Here is an 18,737-nt window from a genome sequence, read left to right on the forward strand (position 1 = left end):
AGCCTGTCTCCCCACCTTTGGTCTCTTCTCCATTCAATCTATCCCCCATTGCCATCTGATTTACCTTTTTTTTTTTTTAAAGTACAAATTTTTATTATAGAACATTCACTCTCTGGCTTTTATTGTCTCCTTTTATTTATTTTATAAGATGAAAAATAAATTCCTGAGGAAAGCACGCCAGGCGCTATGTAATCTGGCCCGAACCTGCCTTTCCAGCCTCACGTCTCCACCATGTAACACACACTTCGGCCACCACAAAATCTCACTGCTCCTTCTCACGCCTCCCTGTCTTGGCACATGGTTGTCTGTCTGCATTGGGTGTCCTTCTAGAGTTTCTCCACGTGGAGAATTGTTTCATCCTTCATGATGGTACTGAAAGGTCACTTTCAAGAAGACTTCCCAATTCCACCTGATCCATGCTCCCCTTGACACTGGACATTCCTCTCTCACAAACAACCCTTATCACAATGTATTGTCATTATTTGTCCATGTGTCTGTCTCCCCCAATTGTCAGTCACTTCTTCCAGGACAAGAAGCATGCCTAATTTATCTTTATGTCCCTATCGACATCAAACTCCTTTCAGACCTAGGTGCTTAATAAATAAATAATCAGTTAGACCAGTGGTGCTGTCTGAATAATGGCCCCCAAAGATGTCCATGTCCTAATCCCCGGAACCTGTGAATATGTTACCTTATGTGGCAAAAGGGACTTTGCAGATGTGGTTAAGTTCAGGATCTTGAGATGGGGAGATTATCCTGGATTGTCCGAGTGGTGACCGATGTGATCACAAGAGTCCTTAAAAGATGGAAGAGGGAGGCAAGAGAGCAGAGAAGGCGATATGGTGACAGACACAGAGGTTGGGGTGAGGCCATTGCTGGAAGGAACGTGAGTGGCCTCTAGAAGCTGAAAAGGGTGAGGAATGGATTCTCCCCACGAGGTCTCTAGAAGAAACACAGCCCTTTTGTGACCTGACACCTTGATTTTAGCCCCATAAAACCTATTTTCAGATTCTGAACTCCAGAACTAAAAGATAATAAATCTGTGTTGTTTGAAGCTGCAAAGTTTGTGGCAATTTATTACAGCAAAAATAAGAAATGAATAGAGCCAATTTTGATGCAAAATCTGAATTGGAGTGTGGTGGGCTGAAAGCTGTGTGAATAGGCCGACTGGCGGAAGTGGCAAATCACGGTGAATGTCCCTGCTGTGTCAAGAAATATATATCATCTCCCAGTGTTGCTTCATCCCTTTGGCCCTACAGTTCTTAAGGAATAGCAGACAGGGAGGTATTGTACGAAACAACAAGCTGTGCGAATTACCTGTTCGGCCTTCGGTTTGGGCTTCCTTGCTAAAGAGGCCTCCACTGACGGTTAGGATCTGTATCTTGTATTTCTTTCCTGGTGTTAGGTCTTCAAATTTGTGCTGCTTAGTGGTGGCTGCCTCTGACGTGTTACTTAGGAGGATCCCATCTTCACTTAGGAGCAGGATATCATACCTTTCTGCCACGCCAACAGCTTTTTGCCAACTTACTATTAAGGAGTGACTACTGTATGCATTGTCTGCAGTTATTCCCTGGACGGTCGCTGGGACTGCAAAGAAAAGAGAGGCCAGTTCCATCACTTAGGGTTAAGTAACCAATTGAGAAAAACTTTTCTAAATCAATTGCAGATGGAAGATGATGCCTCATGGTTGCATCGTTGACACTTTCCATGTGCCCTTAGGAGAAAGTATTTCTTGGCCTGAATTATCTGTATAACTGCTTAGATTCTCTATTTTTTTTCCTCTGATTTAGATGGGATCTTGAAGTCAAACAAGTAGAAAAATTAGTGGAAGTGACACTGATAAATATGCAGAGTGATGCATATCGATGTATCTAGAAAGTGGAAGAATGCTGAACAAATTTACATTCAATGAATACAGTTTGGATGACTGAATGGTGTCGCTTGTTTAGACTTTCATTCCCAAGATTAACTCAAGTCAAAGCTTCAAGCCTTGACCTAAGCAGTAGCATATAACAGTGTTTGTACTACAGCTCCTGATGTGAAAGGCCAGATAGTATTATTTGTTAATAATATTTTATGTCTTAAGCTTATATTTTTTCTCATTCTATATAGTATCCTTAAGAGATCTCATCTACTCCCATGGTTTGAATTGTTAGCCATGTGGTGATGACTCCCAAATTTAAACTCTCAGTTCAGATCTCTCTTCTATTTTGCAAATGACATCCCTCTCTGGATGTTCCACAGACACCCCCCCAACCCTCAAGATGCCCAGACTGAACTGCTCATCTCCCTCCCACCACCTCCTTATTGCCCTTTGTCGGTCCAAGTCTTGGTCCAACTCTTGGTCCAAGTCAGAAACTTGTCACCCTCACCTTTCTACATAATCAAACATGAGTCTTGTCATTCCTGTCTCCTAAATCTTACATCTCTTGGGTCTTTCCACTTCTCTCCTTCTCTTCCTCACTAGCCTAGGACACTATCATCTCTCACCCACAGTACTGCAAGTCTCTTGCTTCCTCACTTCCCACTGTTTCTAACTGTACACAGTGTCTGGCAGATTCTCATAGCATGCCATGCTGATGGCCCTTTAATGGCTACCCACAACTCTAAACACTTTAACAAGGCATACGAGGCCCTTCGAAATTAGGTCCATTTACCTACTTGGCCACATGGCTCACATCGTTATTCTAGCATAAGTAGTGTATAGCCATGCTTTCTCTCCCATCCAGGCCTTTGCTTTTCTGCTGGAACCAGATCAACACATACTTCACCAGGATAATTTCTTAGTGTCTTTTTAAATGTTACCTCCTCCTGGAAGACTTCCCTGACTCTTTTTGTTTGCTCCTATAGTATCCTGTCATTACTTTTATTTTAGCACTTATCGTGCTATACTTTAGTTGCCTTTTACCTGACTCCTTCACTATATTGTAAGCTTCTTTGGTCAGGGGCTCTATCTTGCTGCTGAATTCCCATTTTCTAACGTAGTGCTTGACATATAGTTGGAGATATACGTATATGAAATAGAGACAGAGAAGGGCACAGTACAGAGGCCCATGCCCCACAACTAAATAAGTGGTCATGAGAATGGAAGACATCTAGTACATATTGTATCACAGGAGAGAGAGCATGATGCTTGGAGCCAGATAGACCTAGATTAGAATTATAGCTCTAGGTCTTATTACATGTGTCCTTGATAATGTTTTATAAACTTTCTAAGCCTTACTTTCCTCATCTATAAATTGAAGATAATGATCTCTACCTTGTAGTATGGCTAAAGATCATTTTAAATGCCTGGCATTTATAGTGGTGCTGATAGCTTATTTTTATTTTGAAAGTACTATGTGAGTAGTGATATTAATATAAATAAACAGATACATTATTAATTAATCACAAATGAAGTAGATGGCATAGGTGTGTTTTTCTTTAAAGAATTTTGAGAAACGGGTAAAATTGAAACACGCAGAGTTAGAGAATCAGCTATTATATCCCTTAGCAAGTATAAAAATCTATTCACATGATTTGGTTTCTAATTACCTTTCATTTGTTTTTGAATCGCTCTATTCAGAAACAAAAATGCAAAGAAAAAAATATGAGAAAGGCTCTTGAAACCACATTGAATTGTACGAACTTAGTGGTTTTGAATTTGGATATTTTCCATTTGTGAGTGGCCAAGCCCATCCATTGTCCCATTATGGAGAACTATTTGGCCCTTCTCCAGGGAGACACTTACCTGTCCGCCCGAGCGCATCTACCTGGTTCTTCTGGGACCCGCTGACAGAGGTGATCACGATCCGGTACTGCTCCCCGGCCTCCAGCCTGTGGAACGTGTGCTCAGAGACAAGCTTGGGGATGGTCTGAGACTCAACCTTTTGATTCTGCCTGAATGCTGACACCGTGTAGGAATCCACGTCCCCCCCACCTGGAGTCCAGTTCACTGTCAGGCTATCTGTCGCCCCGTTGGGAGAAATGTGAATATTTTTGACAACACTAGGAACTAAAAAAGAAAATAAATTAAAAAACCATCACTTAGAGAATGAACTGTGGAAATTTTCAACTAAAAGTTTCGTGCTTCCTACCTTTTGGCATCTACTGAAAAAATACATATGAAAAAAATTGGTATCAATCTACCTTTTTTCTCTGACGTTTCTGCTTGAGCTGAAGTTGATGGGGGAAGTTTAGAGGGACATCAAGGCCAGTGAGTGGAAATGAAGAATGCCAGTCATATAGTGGGCGCTAATTAGATTGACTTGGTCCAAGTCTTGGTTTTCTCATTTACTAGTTGTGGGACTATAGGCAAACTGCTTCACCCCTGTAAGTTTCAGTTTCCTTATCCGAAAAACAGCAATGATAATAATAGCGACCAGCCCACGAAATTGTTAGGACTGAACAAAATGTACATATAAAGTACTTTGCTGTGTGTCTAGTTCACAGTAAACTCTTAATAAATGTTAACTATTATAGCAACACTCCTAATAGAGTTCCAAAGAAGGAATATCCAGCCAACCAATCAGGTTATTTATACTTAATCTGTATGCCTCACAGGCAACAGCTATTCATATAAATTCAATGCTATTTTTCAGAAAGCTTTTTTTTTCTCCCCCTACATCATACTTTAGTTTTGTTAAACCAGCTTGGACAACATTATTGTCACTATCAAGATAACCTTCTCCCTTCTTGCCACCTCCCAACCCCGTAGCCCTTTAAATCCTCAACCAAAACGCCTGGCTACCCAACAGGTTAAATACACCACACTATCTAGTCAGGTTCTAGAGGCAGATTTCCAATTACCTGTGAAGCCCTCAATGAAGGCTGACTGCTGTACATCTCCACTGATCGTCAAGACAAGAATTTTATACTGGCGCCCTGGTGTGAGGGAGGTGAATCGATACTCAGTTGCGGTATTGACAAGGTGAAAAGGAGGAAATACTTTCATATCGTTGAAGAGCAGTTGGATCTCATACTGGTCGACGTCCCCATCAGCTCGTGTCCATGTCACCTGAAGGCCCTCAGTGCTCCTGTTCTGCAATGTGAGATCCTTAACAGCCTCTGGGACTATGAGAAGACATTTCAGAAAAGTGACTGATCAGAGTTTACTACACAATAATTTATGAATCACATTCACAGAACTGGCAAACATCTCCCTTTCCCAAATAAACCACTTCAGCTACTTCATGCATAATTAAACAAGAAAAATTGGAAGCAACTATTAAAATTGTAATTTTTTTCCTGGCATAAATCTTATATGCTAAGTATTGGTAGAATATAATTATAAAATGAGTTTTGATCTCAATCATAGGATAAAACAAGACATCTAGAACTTTAAATGCCACAATGCAGGAGGACAGGGAAGAAAAATGAGAAATTTGGTGTTCCTGCTCCCCCACTATGCTTGCTTTTATCTGCCAATAAATATTCTGTAATTATAGGCCATGGCTTGGCTGAATGATGTTAGCTCCAACTGAGACTAACTGGGAATTTAATTTACTGATCAGTAAGTAGAGAAAATTCAAGGTTCAGATAAGTTATTTCCTCGATGACCTTCAAGTCCCAACCAACTACCAAATTGTGCAATCTTTCCACTTACTTGTTCTTCCATTCCCTTGTTCGCTGGCTTCATATTGTCCACTTTTTGTAGTAACAGTGACGCTGTACAACCGTCCAGGAACTAGCTTAACAAATATGCACTCGTTTTCAGACTTGGGAATGCTTTTCGTTTGAATGAAGTTGTTTTTGTTTTTAATGGTGACTTCATAGTGATCGAAGTCTCCAGTGGCATGTACCCAGGATACCTTTAAATAGTCGCTCCTGGCTGAGTTGCTGATACTGACTCCCTGGACCTTGTCAGGCACTGCAAAAGAGAACAGAAAACAGCTAGAGATTTAATGGTTCTGAGGGAGCAATTGATCACAGATGACAACACAGGACGATAAAGGAAAGTGAGTAGATTTTTACTGTGTGCATTTAAAAGAAAAATCTTAGACCTTCAGATCACAAATTTCTGGAGGGGAAAGATTGTTACACTGTTTGGACTGATTAAATGGATCTTTTTACAGACCTGATGAATTAATTCTAATCCTGTTGTTAGCCTACACAAAGTGTCATATACAAAATGGAGCATTAAACATAATAACTGATGATTAATATGAATGATGGCAATGATATTAATAATTCCAGCATACCTTGGTGACTCAAGATATGAGAATAAGTTACCAAGAAGAGTATAAACAATCCAAAAGAAAAACGGAAGATGAGGAAACACATATGGTAATTAATATGTGAAATGATGTTCAACATCATTGGTGATCAAGGAAATGCAAGTCAGGGCCATGGCACAATACCATTTTATATCCATTTGGTTGGCAAAATTTAAAAACTTGATAAAACCAAGTGTGAGAGAGGATGACATCTACAGGAGATTGGATGAATGAAATGGTATATAAACACAGTGAAATACTATACAGCAGTCACAACTTTTCTTAACTCAAAACACAAAAATATGGATTTCGCCCTTAATATCAAAACACAAAATATGGATGAATCTTATCAAGATAATACTAAGTGAAAAATCTTAGTCCCCAAAGATTACATACTGCATAAAAAATACCTTTTTTGTATTAAAACAACTAAAAATTTTAAAAATATAATTTTAGGATTACATAAATAATAAAACTGCAGGATGGAAGGCAAGAGAGAAAAATAAGAGTCAAGATGATAGTTACTTCGGGGTGGACCAGTGAGGTGTGAAATATATGATCTGATATAGATTATTATCAAGTCCCTAGCTTTTATTTTGGGTAGTGGTTTCTCAAGTACATATTAAATTACTAAAAATTATTAACTAAATGTCTAAATTTAATTAAATGCCATAAAACCAAATAGCAGTGGCAAAGTGGCAACTGATGCACAGGATCCTGAACCAAGAATTATGATTAATCCAACTTTCTGCACCTGACATTCCCCATAAACATATAAACAAACAAACAAACAAATCTGTATACCCATGGGTTTTTTCTCAATTGATCAATCAGTCAATCAGTGCTTGTTAACAGGAACACTGTAAAATAAGGCAATTCTGTATTTTGAGCATGATATTAAGGATATTCTATTTTTTCATTTGGGGCTGTATTTTAATTCAAAAGTAGGCCCTAGATTCATTACTATTTGGCTATAACTGGATTTTATAAATATTAATGAGAAGGAGCACTGAAAAGAAGTATGGGGCTTCCCTGGTGGCACAGTGGTTAGGAATCCGCCTGCCAATGCAGGGGACACGGGTTCGAGCCCTGGTCTGGGAAGATCCCACATGCTGCGGAGCGGCTAGGCCTGTGAGCCACAACTACTGAGCCTGCACGTCTGGAGCCTGTGCTCCGCCACAAGAGAGGCCACGATAGTGAGAAGCCCACGCACCGCGATGAAGAGTGGCCCCTGCTCGCCACAACTGGAGAAAGCCCTTGCACAGAAACGAAGACCCAACACAGCCAAAAATAAATAAATAAATAAATTAAAAAAAAAAAAAAAAAAGAAGTATGAACTCAATCAGATCCAGGGCCCTAAATTTCTATCTTAATATTAGCATGTTCTCTGGGTCGTGTGGCCTCTGTCTGTGTTTGGTTTATGTTAAGGGATTTCTGCTCTGACCACATGCCACGTCTATGTCCAAGTTTTCTCTTCCACTTTCTTCCAAAGCATGAAATGACCCAGAAATTTCAATATTTTGGTATCTAAGCTACATTTTTCATGAAGCTTCTTAACACCTACAAGTTGCATTACTATCCTTTGTTGGCTTATGTGTGCTGGTTTTTGTATTGGAATATATCTCACCACAGATATGGAGCAAGGGCAGGTGTGCTCTTTTTCAAGATATTTATCTGGAACCAATCAGAGTGTTGCTAGAATTTAGTCATCACAGACTTGTACAGAAGAAATTCTGAAGTGATACTGTAAGTATGGGCTAAGAAAGGTCAATGATCCAGGCAATTTACTGAAGACAAAGCAGGAAGAAAAACCAGGCTGAATACCATGCTAAGTCAGTAAGGGGCTCTCCAGGTGGAACTGGGGGTAATTTGTGGGACTTGCCTTGCTGTATGGTGAGATGGTGTGATACAGAATTAGAAATATTGACACTTTCCCCCGAAATGTAGACGGCATTGAGACAATCAGCCAAAATCAACAAGGCAACAACTCAGACACGACTCTCCAGTTAAACTGACTTGTCAGGGGCAGTGGTTTGCCTTGATTAGTCACGTGCCAAGTCCAAGTTCATGTTGGTAAAGCATCAAAAGGGTGCTTTGAATAAAGGATCACTTTTCTTGCATTTAAAATCAATCCTAGCACAAGGCCTTGCAATATGAAGGTCATGTGAATAGGAAACATTCATGAATTGACACCAAGGGGAAGCAAGGGGCTAGTGGTTGGATGAGATATCCTTTAAGTTCTGGCAATTTTTAGGCTCCAAATTAATCAACAGAAGACACTGACATAAGGCTGCTTTGTAAATAGAAATCAGATCTGAGTCAGTATTGTGCTTATTGGCATACATAATAATTTGAGGGTAGGGACTATCTCTTTATATCCCTGACTAGTTCTTTCAGGCAGAGCATGACGTAGTGGAAACAGCCCTGGAGCGCAGTAGGGCTTGGCTACTGCTCAGCCGTGTGACCTTGGAGAAGCCACAGTGTCTCTCTGGGACTTTATCTCAAATGAGATGGAATTAGATCATTCTAAGGACACTTTCAATGCTAGCATGCTGTAACAATGTAAATCAGTGGTTCTTAACTTTCTGAGGTCACAGAAACTATGAGAATCTGATAAAAGCCATTCACTCTCTTTCCAAAGAAATGCACATACCTGCCCTATCCCCAACAAGTTCACGGACAATTTGGGGGTTACTACTTTCCTAAAGTCTACCCGCGAAGCACTGGGTGAAAACCCCTGATCTAGGTGATTTCTGATTATTCATTTACCAAACATTCATTACTCAATGAATGACTCTGGAGCCTACTAGGCTCCAAACCCTGTGCTGGGGCATTGGATGATGTCAGTTGTCCCAGATTCTCATGGAAAAACTGACATTTTAAAATGCAAATATCAAATCATAGCTCAGCAGGAAAGATTTGATAAAATATTAATCTCACCTTAAGCAGAAATCTCGGATGTAAACCCCAGGAAGCATAAGTATATTGGCAAAATGGTAGTTGTCTAAACTTAGTTCTTTCCAGCACATCGAAGACCAGGCCTTCAAAGCCTTTGCTAAGATTTTGCTCTTAGTCCCAGAATTATAAAGGTTCACATTTTCACCTAGTGTGAAAAAGGATGAACAGTGGTCTTGACCAACAGACATTTCAGGAAGGATTTCAGGACAGAGAACTTTGTAGGCTCTGGAGTCATTCAGAACTGGGTTTAAATCCAGGATCTGAAGTGCACTGGCTGTTTAACAAGTTAAACAGTTGGACAAGTTACCCTGAACCTTGGTTCAGCACCTTATCAGAGTCTGTAAAATGGGAATAATAACAACAACTACCTCAATAAGGACTTTATAAGGATTAAATTAGTGAACATCCATAGAGCCAGGGTCTAGCAACCCTAAACAGAAATACCTGTTTCTATATTTGAATATACTATGAATTCTAGCCATGAAAATGGTGTTCATCTTACTTTAAAGGTAACATCTGCTCACATAAGGAACTTCTTGGGTGAAAATATGAAGACTCCGTAATAATGTTGTGATCTCAACGGTCTTTAATCCCGTCATTACAGAATTGTTGCAGATCTGTGATGCCCTGAACCACATAGCCGGCTGGTTTTTATAGAGCCTGTACCTCCTGAGATCCTCACCTGTCCGCTCTTGGCCGAAGGAATGATTTTCATACTTGCCACTCCTCGTAGTTATGGTCACATTGTAGAGGCGGCCGGGGGTGAGGGAGCTGAAGGAACATTCGCTGACAGACTTGGCAATCACGAGGGACTGAACAACTCTGCCATCGTGGGAGAGTGTCACCACGTAGTTATCCACGTCTCCAGGAGCCGGCAGCCAGGATATGCTGAGGTAGTCATTGCGGCCAGAGTTGTTCACCCTTACTCCACTCACACTGGAAGGGACTGGGGTTTAACAGGGGGGAGAAAATTTAAAAAGAAAGGCACAGTCAAAAGTCTGAGTCATCTACTGCGGTGGGCAAAAAGACTGTGGACTCAGGAGATCTGATTACCTATGAGGTCAAGGAAGGGTGACAATTTCACTGTAGCTTCTGGAAGCTGAGAGTTCTTACATCATAAGATTAACCAAGATAAAAATCCAAGGAAGTCTTTTGGATGCCTCATAAATACAAGGATGCTGCTACTGCATTTTTATGGTGTGGTTGTTTGTAAAGTATTTTAAGTGGAGGTTTTTTTATGTGAATGTGTCAGGAAGTCCCCTATGTAGGAAAGGGAACAGACATTGACTATCTAAATGAAAGAGCTTGAACCAAACCCATCAATAAAGAAAGGTTTTTGAGGGGAAATGTGAAGAGTGCAATAGCTTTTCTAAAAGTCTTAGACATTGGGATAGCTTCGACCTTCTTGTGATTAATTTATTTATTCCTGGGGAGTCTAATCATTTACACAGGTGAAAGGGTTGTATTTCCCTTCGCAAAGCATTTCCTGCCCTCTAGTGGTGAGAAATAAACCTAAACGCCTATCCTGGAAGCAGTTAAGTCTGGAGACCGGACTTGAGGGCAGAAAGACATGCTGTGGCAATAATGGCCTTTCTGATGTCCACCCTAATTATATGCTTCTCTCAGTTGGGGTTTTAGCGTCACAAGCATTTACTGAGAACCAACTATTTTCCAAGTATGCAAAAATGGAAAAGATGTGGATGACTTTAAGGAGTTCCCTGGCTAGAAGTACAGTCTGCAAATTAATGATCATGGTATTGAATAATAGTTCCATCTATTAGAAATAAATGCATGACAAATAGTACTGTCAGTAGTGAATATAAGAATAAAATATATAGTATATATGAACTGCATTTCTGTTTTCATCATTGGTTGACTGACTTCAGCTATATATTTTCATATAATTGTCAATATCCGTACATCACATATAATGGACGGGATTTGGCTAGATGACCTCTGAGAATCCTTCTCGTCTAATATGCTCTGACTTTATCCCCAAAGTCTTCTTTGCATTTACAAGCACTTATCCATCACCAAAATTATAAACAGCACTCTACTAAATAATTCTGCTAATGCTGTTCCATGCATATGGACATTTCCCAGATATAACATTGAAATTTTAGCCATACTATTTATGTATTGATGTCTTCCTTTCTTTTTTTTTTTTTCCTGTCCTTCTTTCATCCATCTAACCATCTGTATATCCCTTGGTTGCTCTCAGAATAACTATGCTTGTTTTTCAAAACTGCTGGGAATATTTGCAACTATTAACATTTTATTAGAAAAGATATAATTATTAAAAGTTTTACCAAAATATAAATTCATGTTTAAAAAAACAGATATAATATTTATTTATTTTTCTTTAGAATGAGCATTTTCTCAGGTTAGAATTAGATTTGTTAAGCACATCTGATATCTTCAATTTTAAATATTTTGCCACCTTATCTAAGCTGGGAGGGTTTATATATATGTTTCAACTCTGTGGAAATATAAGTGAATTATTTCAACCTTGACTAATACTTCAGTAATTTGAGTAGATGGTAATGATTATCTAGGTTTTACCCATTGAATTTTTTTACAATCTACCACGTGCAGAATTTACTAATTGAGGCACCTTTCAAAATCTCTAGTTATTGTGTTTCTATAGTAATATCCCATTTTTCTCTTTTCTCATGATAATGTCTGCACTCAATGTGTTTGAATAAAATAACTGATGTTTATATTTATTCATATCTTGTCCTCTCCTTAGGACTTTATTATCATTCTTCAAAGAATTTCTTGTCTCTTTTTTGCATACTTCTGTTATATAATGGTCAAATATTGATACCTCTGTTGCCATTAAAATATAGGTATAAAAATAATTACAAGTCCCACTTATCAAGTGATCTCAGATATCAAACTATTTTAGTATAGCACCTTACGCTGGACAGCCCTTGTGGTATTTTAAGATGGCAATTGACCTGTGTGGCAGCATCTGACTACTTGCTCACAAAACCATTTCCTTTTCCTCTTGGAACCACAGCTAGACTGTATTTCCCAGCCGCCCCTGCAGTTAGATGTAGTCATACAACCGTGTTCCCGTTAATGGAATGTGGGTGGAAGTGATGTGTTTACTTCCAGCTTTAGTAGTCTTCCTCCTCCCCATAACCTCCATTCTCTGAAGAAATGGAGAGACCTCTGAGGGCTGCAAGAGGCTGCATCATGTATTTCTCATGAGGAAGGAAGAACCACAGATGGCAGGAGCCTGGGTCCCTTAATTACTGCTTAGAGAAGAACCAACCAATAGAGTTGTCCAGTCAGGAACACCCACATTGTACAGTTGTATAAGCAGGAAATAAGTCAGCCTAATCTGACTAATACAACTGCAACTCACTGGGAAATGGATGCAAGATCCTTTTCAACTCCTCTCCTCAACTTGTTATTTCTCCTTCCCCACTCTGATACCCAGTGTTGGGGTAACTTACTGGGGATGGAAGAGAAAATGAAGGTTTAGATAGATAAGTGAATGGCAGAGCTAGGACCAGAATCTAGGCCTCTTGATTCCCCAACTAAGCTTTTCAGTCCCTCACCCCCAATTATGCTACATTGATGGATGGTGCCAAGAACCATTAAAAGAGAAGAAGGAAGGTATCAGGAAGAACACAGGCAACAGTATCAGTTACCACAGAATGACAGAAATGGGCAGACATCAGTGAATTTCTACCTAGACTATGAAATATCTTTTCAATGACTTAGTTGCTCTTTTGGGAGAGTTAATGAAGTTAATGGTCCTTGGGTTCATTAAGCAGGTGAGATTCATGATTTTAGAAAAGGATATATCTATGGATACGTGACGCTGATACTCAGAATCTGAGCATTGGAAATATAGAGGGAGGAGACTGACATCCAACTTAACATAATCATATGAAATTAAACCGGCAAAGTCACTGACCTGAATTCACTAATAATTATTAAAGCTTCTATTGGATTTATTTAATTGTATATCTTTCTAAGAAACTGGAATATACATTTTATATTGTTTGTTTATGTTCTTTCTTTGTGTTGTGTAGAAAATTATATTCCCTTCTTTGGTGCTGCACCTCTGCCTGACACATATGACCATATGACACTTATTTGATTACTTAGCTCTCTGCCCTATTTGACTATGAGCTCTTTAAGGTCAAGGAACATTGTTTAGGTGGCGTACAGTATTAAGCACTGTTTAATGTTGCTTGTGAAAATATATGGGATTGGGTTATTTTATTAGCTTAACTTTTGACCATAGAAGTTGGAGATCATTTTTTTTTCTGTGTCTTGAAACCAAGAATTGAAAGAGAATGGAAGATACTTTTTTTAAAAAGTTCATGACTTGTTTACCTTAATTGGACATAAATATTTCAAAGAAAATCGGCTAGATGAAGGAATAAGCTTAGGTAGCAGATGACTATCATGTCATCGCAAAGGGTTTTCTAGGAGTTCTGACACATGTATTGGAGATTTTAGAAAATTTAGAATTCATTCTCTCCTACTCTCACCCATCATCCAATTTCCCTTCCTGGGAGATCAACATGTACCGTCTGGATAGCATTGAAACTTGGCTTTTAGGAAGATCAGAGTTGGGTCTGTCTTTAGGATGTTTTAAAACGCCTAGGATATACCCTGGAGGTTCCACGTGCTCAGATCGCCATAGGTCACAGACACTCTTCTTACCTGTCCTTCCCTCCATCACCACTTGTCGGGAAGAGATTCCTCCGCTTACTGTGGTTACCACCATGGAGTAGAGGCTGCCCGATTTGAGAGAGTGGAAGCTGTATCTGCTGGTGTCACTGGAGACACTTTCATTTTTGATGACCACGTTTTCATGGATCAGTAAGACTTGGTAGAAGTCTATGTCTCCCAGTGCTTGGGTCCAGTTAGTGAATAGACTGTTTGTTGTGCCTTGGTTGGCCACATGCAAGCCGGTCACTTGGGCAGGCACTAAAACAGAATAGACAGGGAAGAAAAAACAGATGACACTTCGTCACCCTAAGGAAGTGTAACAAAAATGAGTAAAAAAATGGAGTCTTGAAAATGCTAAAAAATATATATATATTTTTTGATATAGACACTCAGCTTTATTTCAAGTGAAATATGGAGAACTATTCCTCTACAGAGACTCTACCTCTCTGAAAAAGCTGCTTATATGGGAAATCAAAATTATTTCAGATCCAAGGATAAGATGATGCATGCCTATTAGGTAGTCTTGATTTTTAAATTTTAAATAATAAAAGGCTGCTATTTTTTTTATTATATGATATCACTTACATGTGAATTCTAAAAAATAATATAAATGAACTTATTTACCAACAGAAACAGACCCACAGACACAGAAAGCAAACTTATGGTTACCAAAGGGGAAGGAGAGGGAGGGATAAATTAGGAGTATGGGATTGGCAGATACATAAAAGGTTGATATTTTTGAAGATTGTTTACTTGTTTTTTTTTTTTAAACATCTTTATTGGAGTATAATTGCTTTACAATGGTGTGTTAGTTTCTGCTTTATAACAAAGTGAATCAGTTATACCTATACATATGTTCCATATCTCCTCCCTCTTGCTTCTCCCTCCCACCCTCCCTATCCCACCCCTCTAGGTGGTCACAAACCACCGAGCTGATCTCCCTGTGCTATGCAGCTGCTTCCCACTAGCTATCTATTTTACGTTTGGTAGTGTATATATGTCCATGCCACTCTCTCACTTTGTCACAGCTTACCCTTCCCCCTCCCCATATCCTCAAGTCCATGCTCTAGTAGGTCTGTGTCTTTATTCCTGTCTTACCCCTAGGTTCTTCATGACCTTTTTTTTTTTTCTTAGATTCCATATATATGTGTTAGCATACTGTATTTGTTTTTCTCTTTCTGACTTACTTCACTCTGTATGACAGACTCTAGGTCCATCCACCTCACTACAAATAACTCAATTTCGTTTCTTTTTATGGCTGAGTAATATTCCATTGTATATATGTGCCACATCTTCTTTATCCATTCATCTGTTGATGGACACTTAGGTTGCTTCCATGTCCTGGCTATTGTAAATAGTGCTGCAATGAACATTTTGGTACATGACTCTTTTTGAATTACGGTTTTCTCAGGGTATATGCCCAGTAGTGGGATTGCTGGGTCGTATGGTAGTTCTACTTGTAGTTTTTTAAGGAACCTCCATACTGTTCTCCATAGTGGCTGTATCAATTTACATTCCCACCAACAGTGCAAGAGGGTTCCCTTTTCTCCACACCCTCTCCAGCATTTATTGTTTCTAGATTTTTTGATGATGGCCATTCTGACTGGTGTGAGATGATATCTCATTGTAGTTTTGATTTGCATTTCTCTAATGATTAATGATGTTGAGCATTCTCTCATGTGTTTGTTGGCAATCTGTATATTGAAGATTGCTTACTTAATGTTATTTTATCTGTCCCTACCCCATGAGAACTCAAAGCCACATGATCTACTGGAGCTGATGGTTGTTATGGGGTGGTATTGGGAAATCCCTTTAACCTGATGATTAGATTGTAGTCTAGGAAACTGGTAATTCTTTATTGGCACATTCTCAAGAGGACTACTCTTATCATACATGAAAATGCTACAATACTATATGTTATAGTAGTATATAATAATAATAATGATAATGATAATGATAACAACTGATTGCCTGTTATGTGCCAGTTATGGACTCTATGCTTTATAGATGTTATATCATTGGATACTCATTCAAAACTCTATAGAGGTGATTTTTTAAATTCCCTTTACAGAGGAGGAAACCAAGGATCATAATGTAAGTAACTTAGCCTATACAACAGTGCTAACAAATTGTCATTCTGGCGTCCAAAACCTGATTTGTCTCACCTGTGAGCCTGTGCCCTTTACCTAATTAACAACTACTGTGATTTTTAACCTGTCCATTGACAAATCTTTTACACAGGTCTTGAAGTTGGCACTTGATCAACATACATCTTCTTTGTGCCTCTTCCCAGAATTATGATAATCAAAGGGATTGGAACCTTGCACAACCCTTCTCAGAAATCACTGACTTTTGGATTTAGGTACAAACATACTTATTAAAATACATTACTGTACATGGATCAAAAGATTCAATTCCAATTCCAACTTTCATATGGAAAGCAAAGGAATTAATATGCCAAAACAGTTTTGAAAAAGAAGAATAAAGTTGGAGGACTAACATCATCTGATTTCAAAACTTCTAGAAAGCTACAGTAATGAAGACAGTGTGATACTGGCAAAAAAGTAGACACATAGACTGATGGAACAGACTTGAAGGTCCAGAAATAGACCAAACACATATATATAGTCAATTGATTTTTTTTTATAGAGATGCAAGGGCAATTCAGTGGAGAAAGGAGAGTCTTTTCAACAAATAGGACTGGAATGATTAGGTGTGCATAAGCAAAGAAATAAACTTTGCCCCATATCTCACACATATACAAAAATTAACTCAAAATTGATTATACACCTAAATTTACAACCTAAAACTATGAAGCTTCTAGGAGAAAATTTTGGTGACCTTGTGTTAGACAAAGGTTTCTTAGGTATGACACCAAAAGCATGATTCATGAAAGAAAAAAACTGGTAAATTGACATCAAAATTAAAAACTTATGTTCTGCAAGATATACTAATAAATTAATGAAAAGACAAACCAGGGGAGGAGATCAAGATGGTGGAGTAAGAGGACAGGATGCTCACCTCCCTGTCATCAAAAATACATCTACATGTGGAGTAATTATCACTGAAAACTAATTGGAAACTGGCAAAAAGACTCTTGTACAACCAAGACTGTAAGAAAGATATACACGTAATAGGGTAGGAAGGGAACAGAAGTGATTGGTTCAGGACCTGTGCCCCTCAGAGGGGACTCAGAGGACAAGGGAGATGACATTGGTGGACACTCAACCTGGGGAGTGAGCAAGTTAAACCAAGTTTGGGCATCTCAGTCCTGGTGTCCTACATGAGGAGACAAGCCCTCTTAGCTGGTTGGAGAACTTCTGGGACAAAGAGAAGACCTGAGGAAGTCTGGACTCCATTCATGAGGGGCACACACATGCTGGCTAACCCCCAAGGCAGAGCAGAGAAAGGTCTGCTCTAGTGGCTGCCAAGTTTCCCATGACCGCCTGGCACACGTACCAGCCCAAGCCAAGCAAACATTCCGACCCCACTCACTTCATGCCACAATGTGGCACTGGATGTGGGGCAGCCACGGCTGGGGAAGAAACTTAACTGTGGGACCCAGAGGTGACCCGGAGCAGCTCCACCCTGGGGTGGAGGCTGGGTGGGGCAGCACGTCTATCCTTGGTGCTTACTCAAGCAGTGCCTCAGACTGCCCAGATCTCTGACGGGGTGGCCACTCCACCACAGCTAACCTCCGGATACATGTAGAGCTCACATGGGTCCCACCTGCCCTGTGGAGCATTTCCGCAACAGGGTGGGGGCAGCGGATGCAGGCAGTAGTGATCAGCTGGGAGAGAAAGGGAACCTGCACCAGAGGCTGCATCTGAGTGGAGCCATAGACACCTACACGGGCAGCGCATTGGAACTCTGTCTGCACACAGGCCCCACTTGCTTCAGCACTCCCCTCCTCTGGGGTAAAGACCCTGGTGTTGGGAGAGGGAAAAACACACACTTAAGTGAACAAAGTCAGCTCGAGCATGATCCTCAGGGTTTCTGCCCAGCAACTTGGGATCAGACCCCACCCCTGACAGGGCAATGATGGCCACTGAACAGAGAGGAAGTCCCACCTCACACCTGGCACCAGCTCTAGCCCCTCCACCTCCAGCCCAACCTCTACCAAGGTGACAGCTGCCATCTATCACCCTAAAACAACACCCTGCATAAAGATGTAACTTGCATTCATGTCAAATCCAGTTCTTGCACCAAAGACACTGGGCGAACACAACCTGTATAGGGATGCTCCCACATAAGAACACCCCTTTAAGACCACAATAGGTAACTGTTTCATCTAAATTCATAGAGGCAGAGAAAGTTAAGCAAAATGAAAAAGCAGAGGAACTACTCTCAATTGAAAGAGCAAACAAAACTCCCTAAAACAATAAATAATGAAACAGAAATAAACAATTTACCAGGTAAAGAATTAAAAACATTGGTAATAAAAATGTTAACTGAATTAGGGAAAAGAATTTATCTAAACAGTGAACATTTTAACAAGGAACCAGAAGATATAAAAAAGATCCAATCAGAAATGAATAACTCAATAGCTGAACTAAAAAAAAGTCCTAGAAGGGATGAAGAGCAGACTAAGTGGTACATAGGTGATCTGGAAGATAGAATAATGTAAATCACCCAATCAGAACCGCAAAAAGAAAAACAAATTTTAAAAAGTGAAAGCAATTTAAGAGATCTCTGGGATAACATTAAGTGTGCCAACATTTGCATTATAGGGATCCCAGAGGAGAAGAGAGAGAGAAGAGGACTGAAAATGTATTTGATGAAATTATGGCTGAAAAATTCCCAAACTTGAAGAAGGAAACGGATATCCCGGTTCAGGAAGTGCAGGGGGTCCCAAAGAAGAAGAACCCAAGTAGAGCCACACCACAT

General features: G+C 39.7%; 1 protein-coding gene across 3 annotated transcripts in view; it reads right to left on the bottom strand.

Annotated features, from left to right (window-relative positions):
* Positions 1-18,737, bottom strand: part of PTPRB (protein tyrosine phosphatase receptor type B) — a 117,514-nt gene that overhangs the window by 45,598 nt on the left and 53,179 nt on the right. For all 3 annotated transcript variants that reach the window (XR_014233560.1, XM_082351553.1, XM_082351554.1), the window contains 6 exons: positions 13,842-14,108; positions 9,835-10,098; positions 5,585-5,848; positions 4,789-5,052; positions 3,731-3,994; positions 1,318-1,587 (listed from right to left, as the gene is read on the bottom strand). Coding sequence is in view for 2 of the 3 variants with exons in the window: in XM_082351553.1 (XP_082207679.1) it covers positions 1,318-1,587; positions 3,731-3,994; positions 4,789-5,052; positions 5,585-5,848; positions 9,835-10,098; positions 13,842-14,108 (1,593 nt within the window). In the remaining variant the exon portion in view is untranslated. The remainder of the gene's footprint in view (positions 1-1,317; positions 1,588-3,730; positions 3,995-4,788; positions 5,053-5,584; positions 5,849-9,834; positions 10,099-13,841; positions 14,109-18,737) is intronic.

The sequence above is a fragment of the Balaenoptera borealis genome (assembly GCF_965194805.1).
Source record: "Balaenoptera borealis genome assembly, chromosome: 13".
NCBI lineage: Eukaryota > Metazoa > Chordata > Mammalia > Artiodactyla > Balaenopteridae > Balaenoptera > Balaenoptera borealis.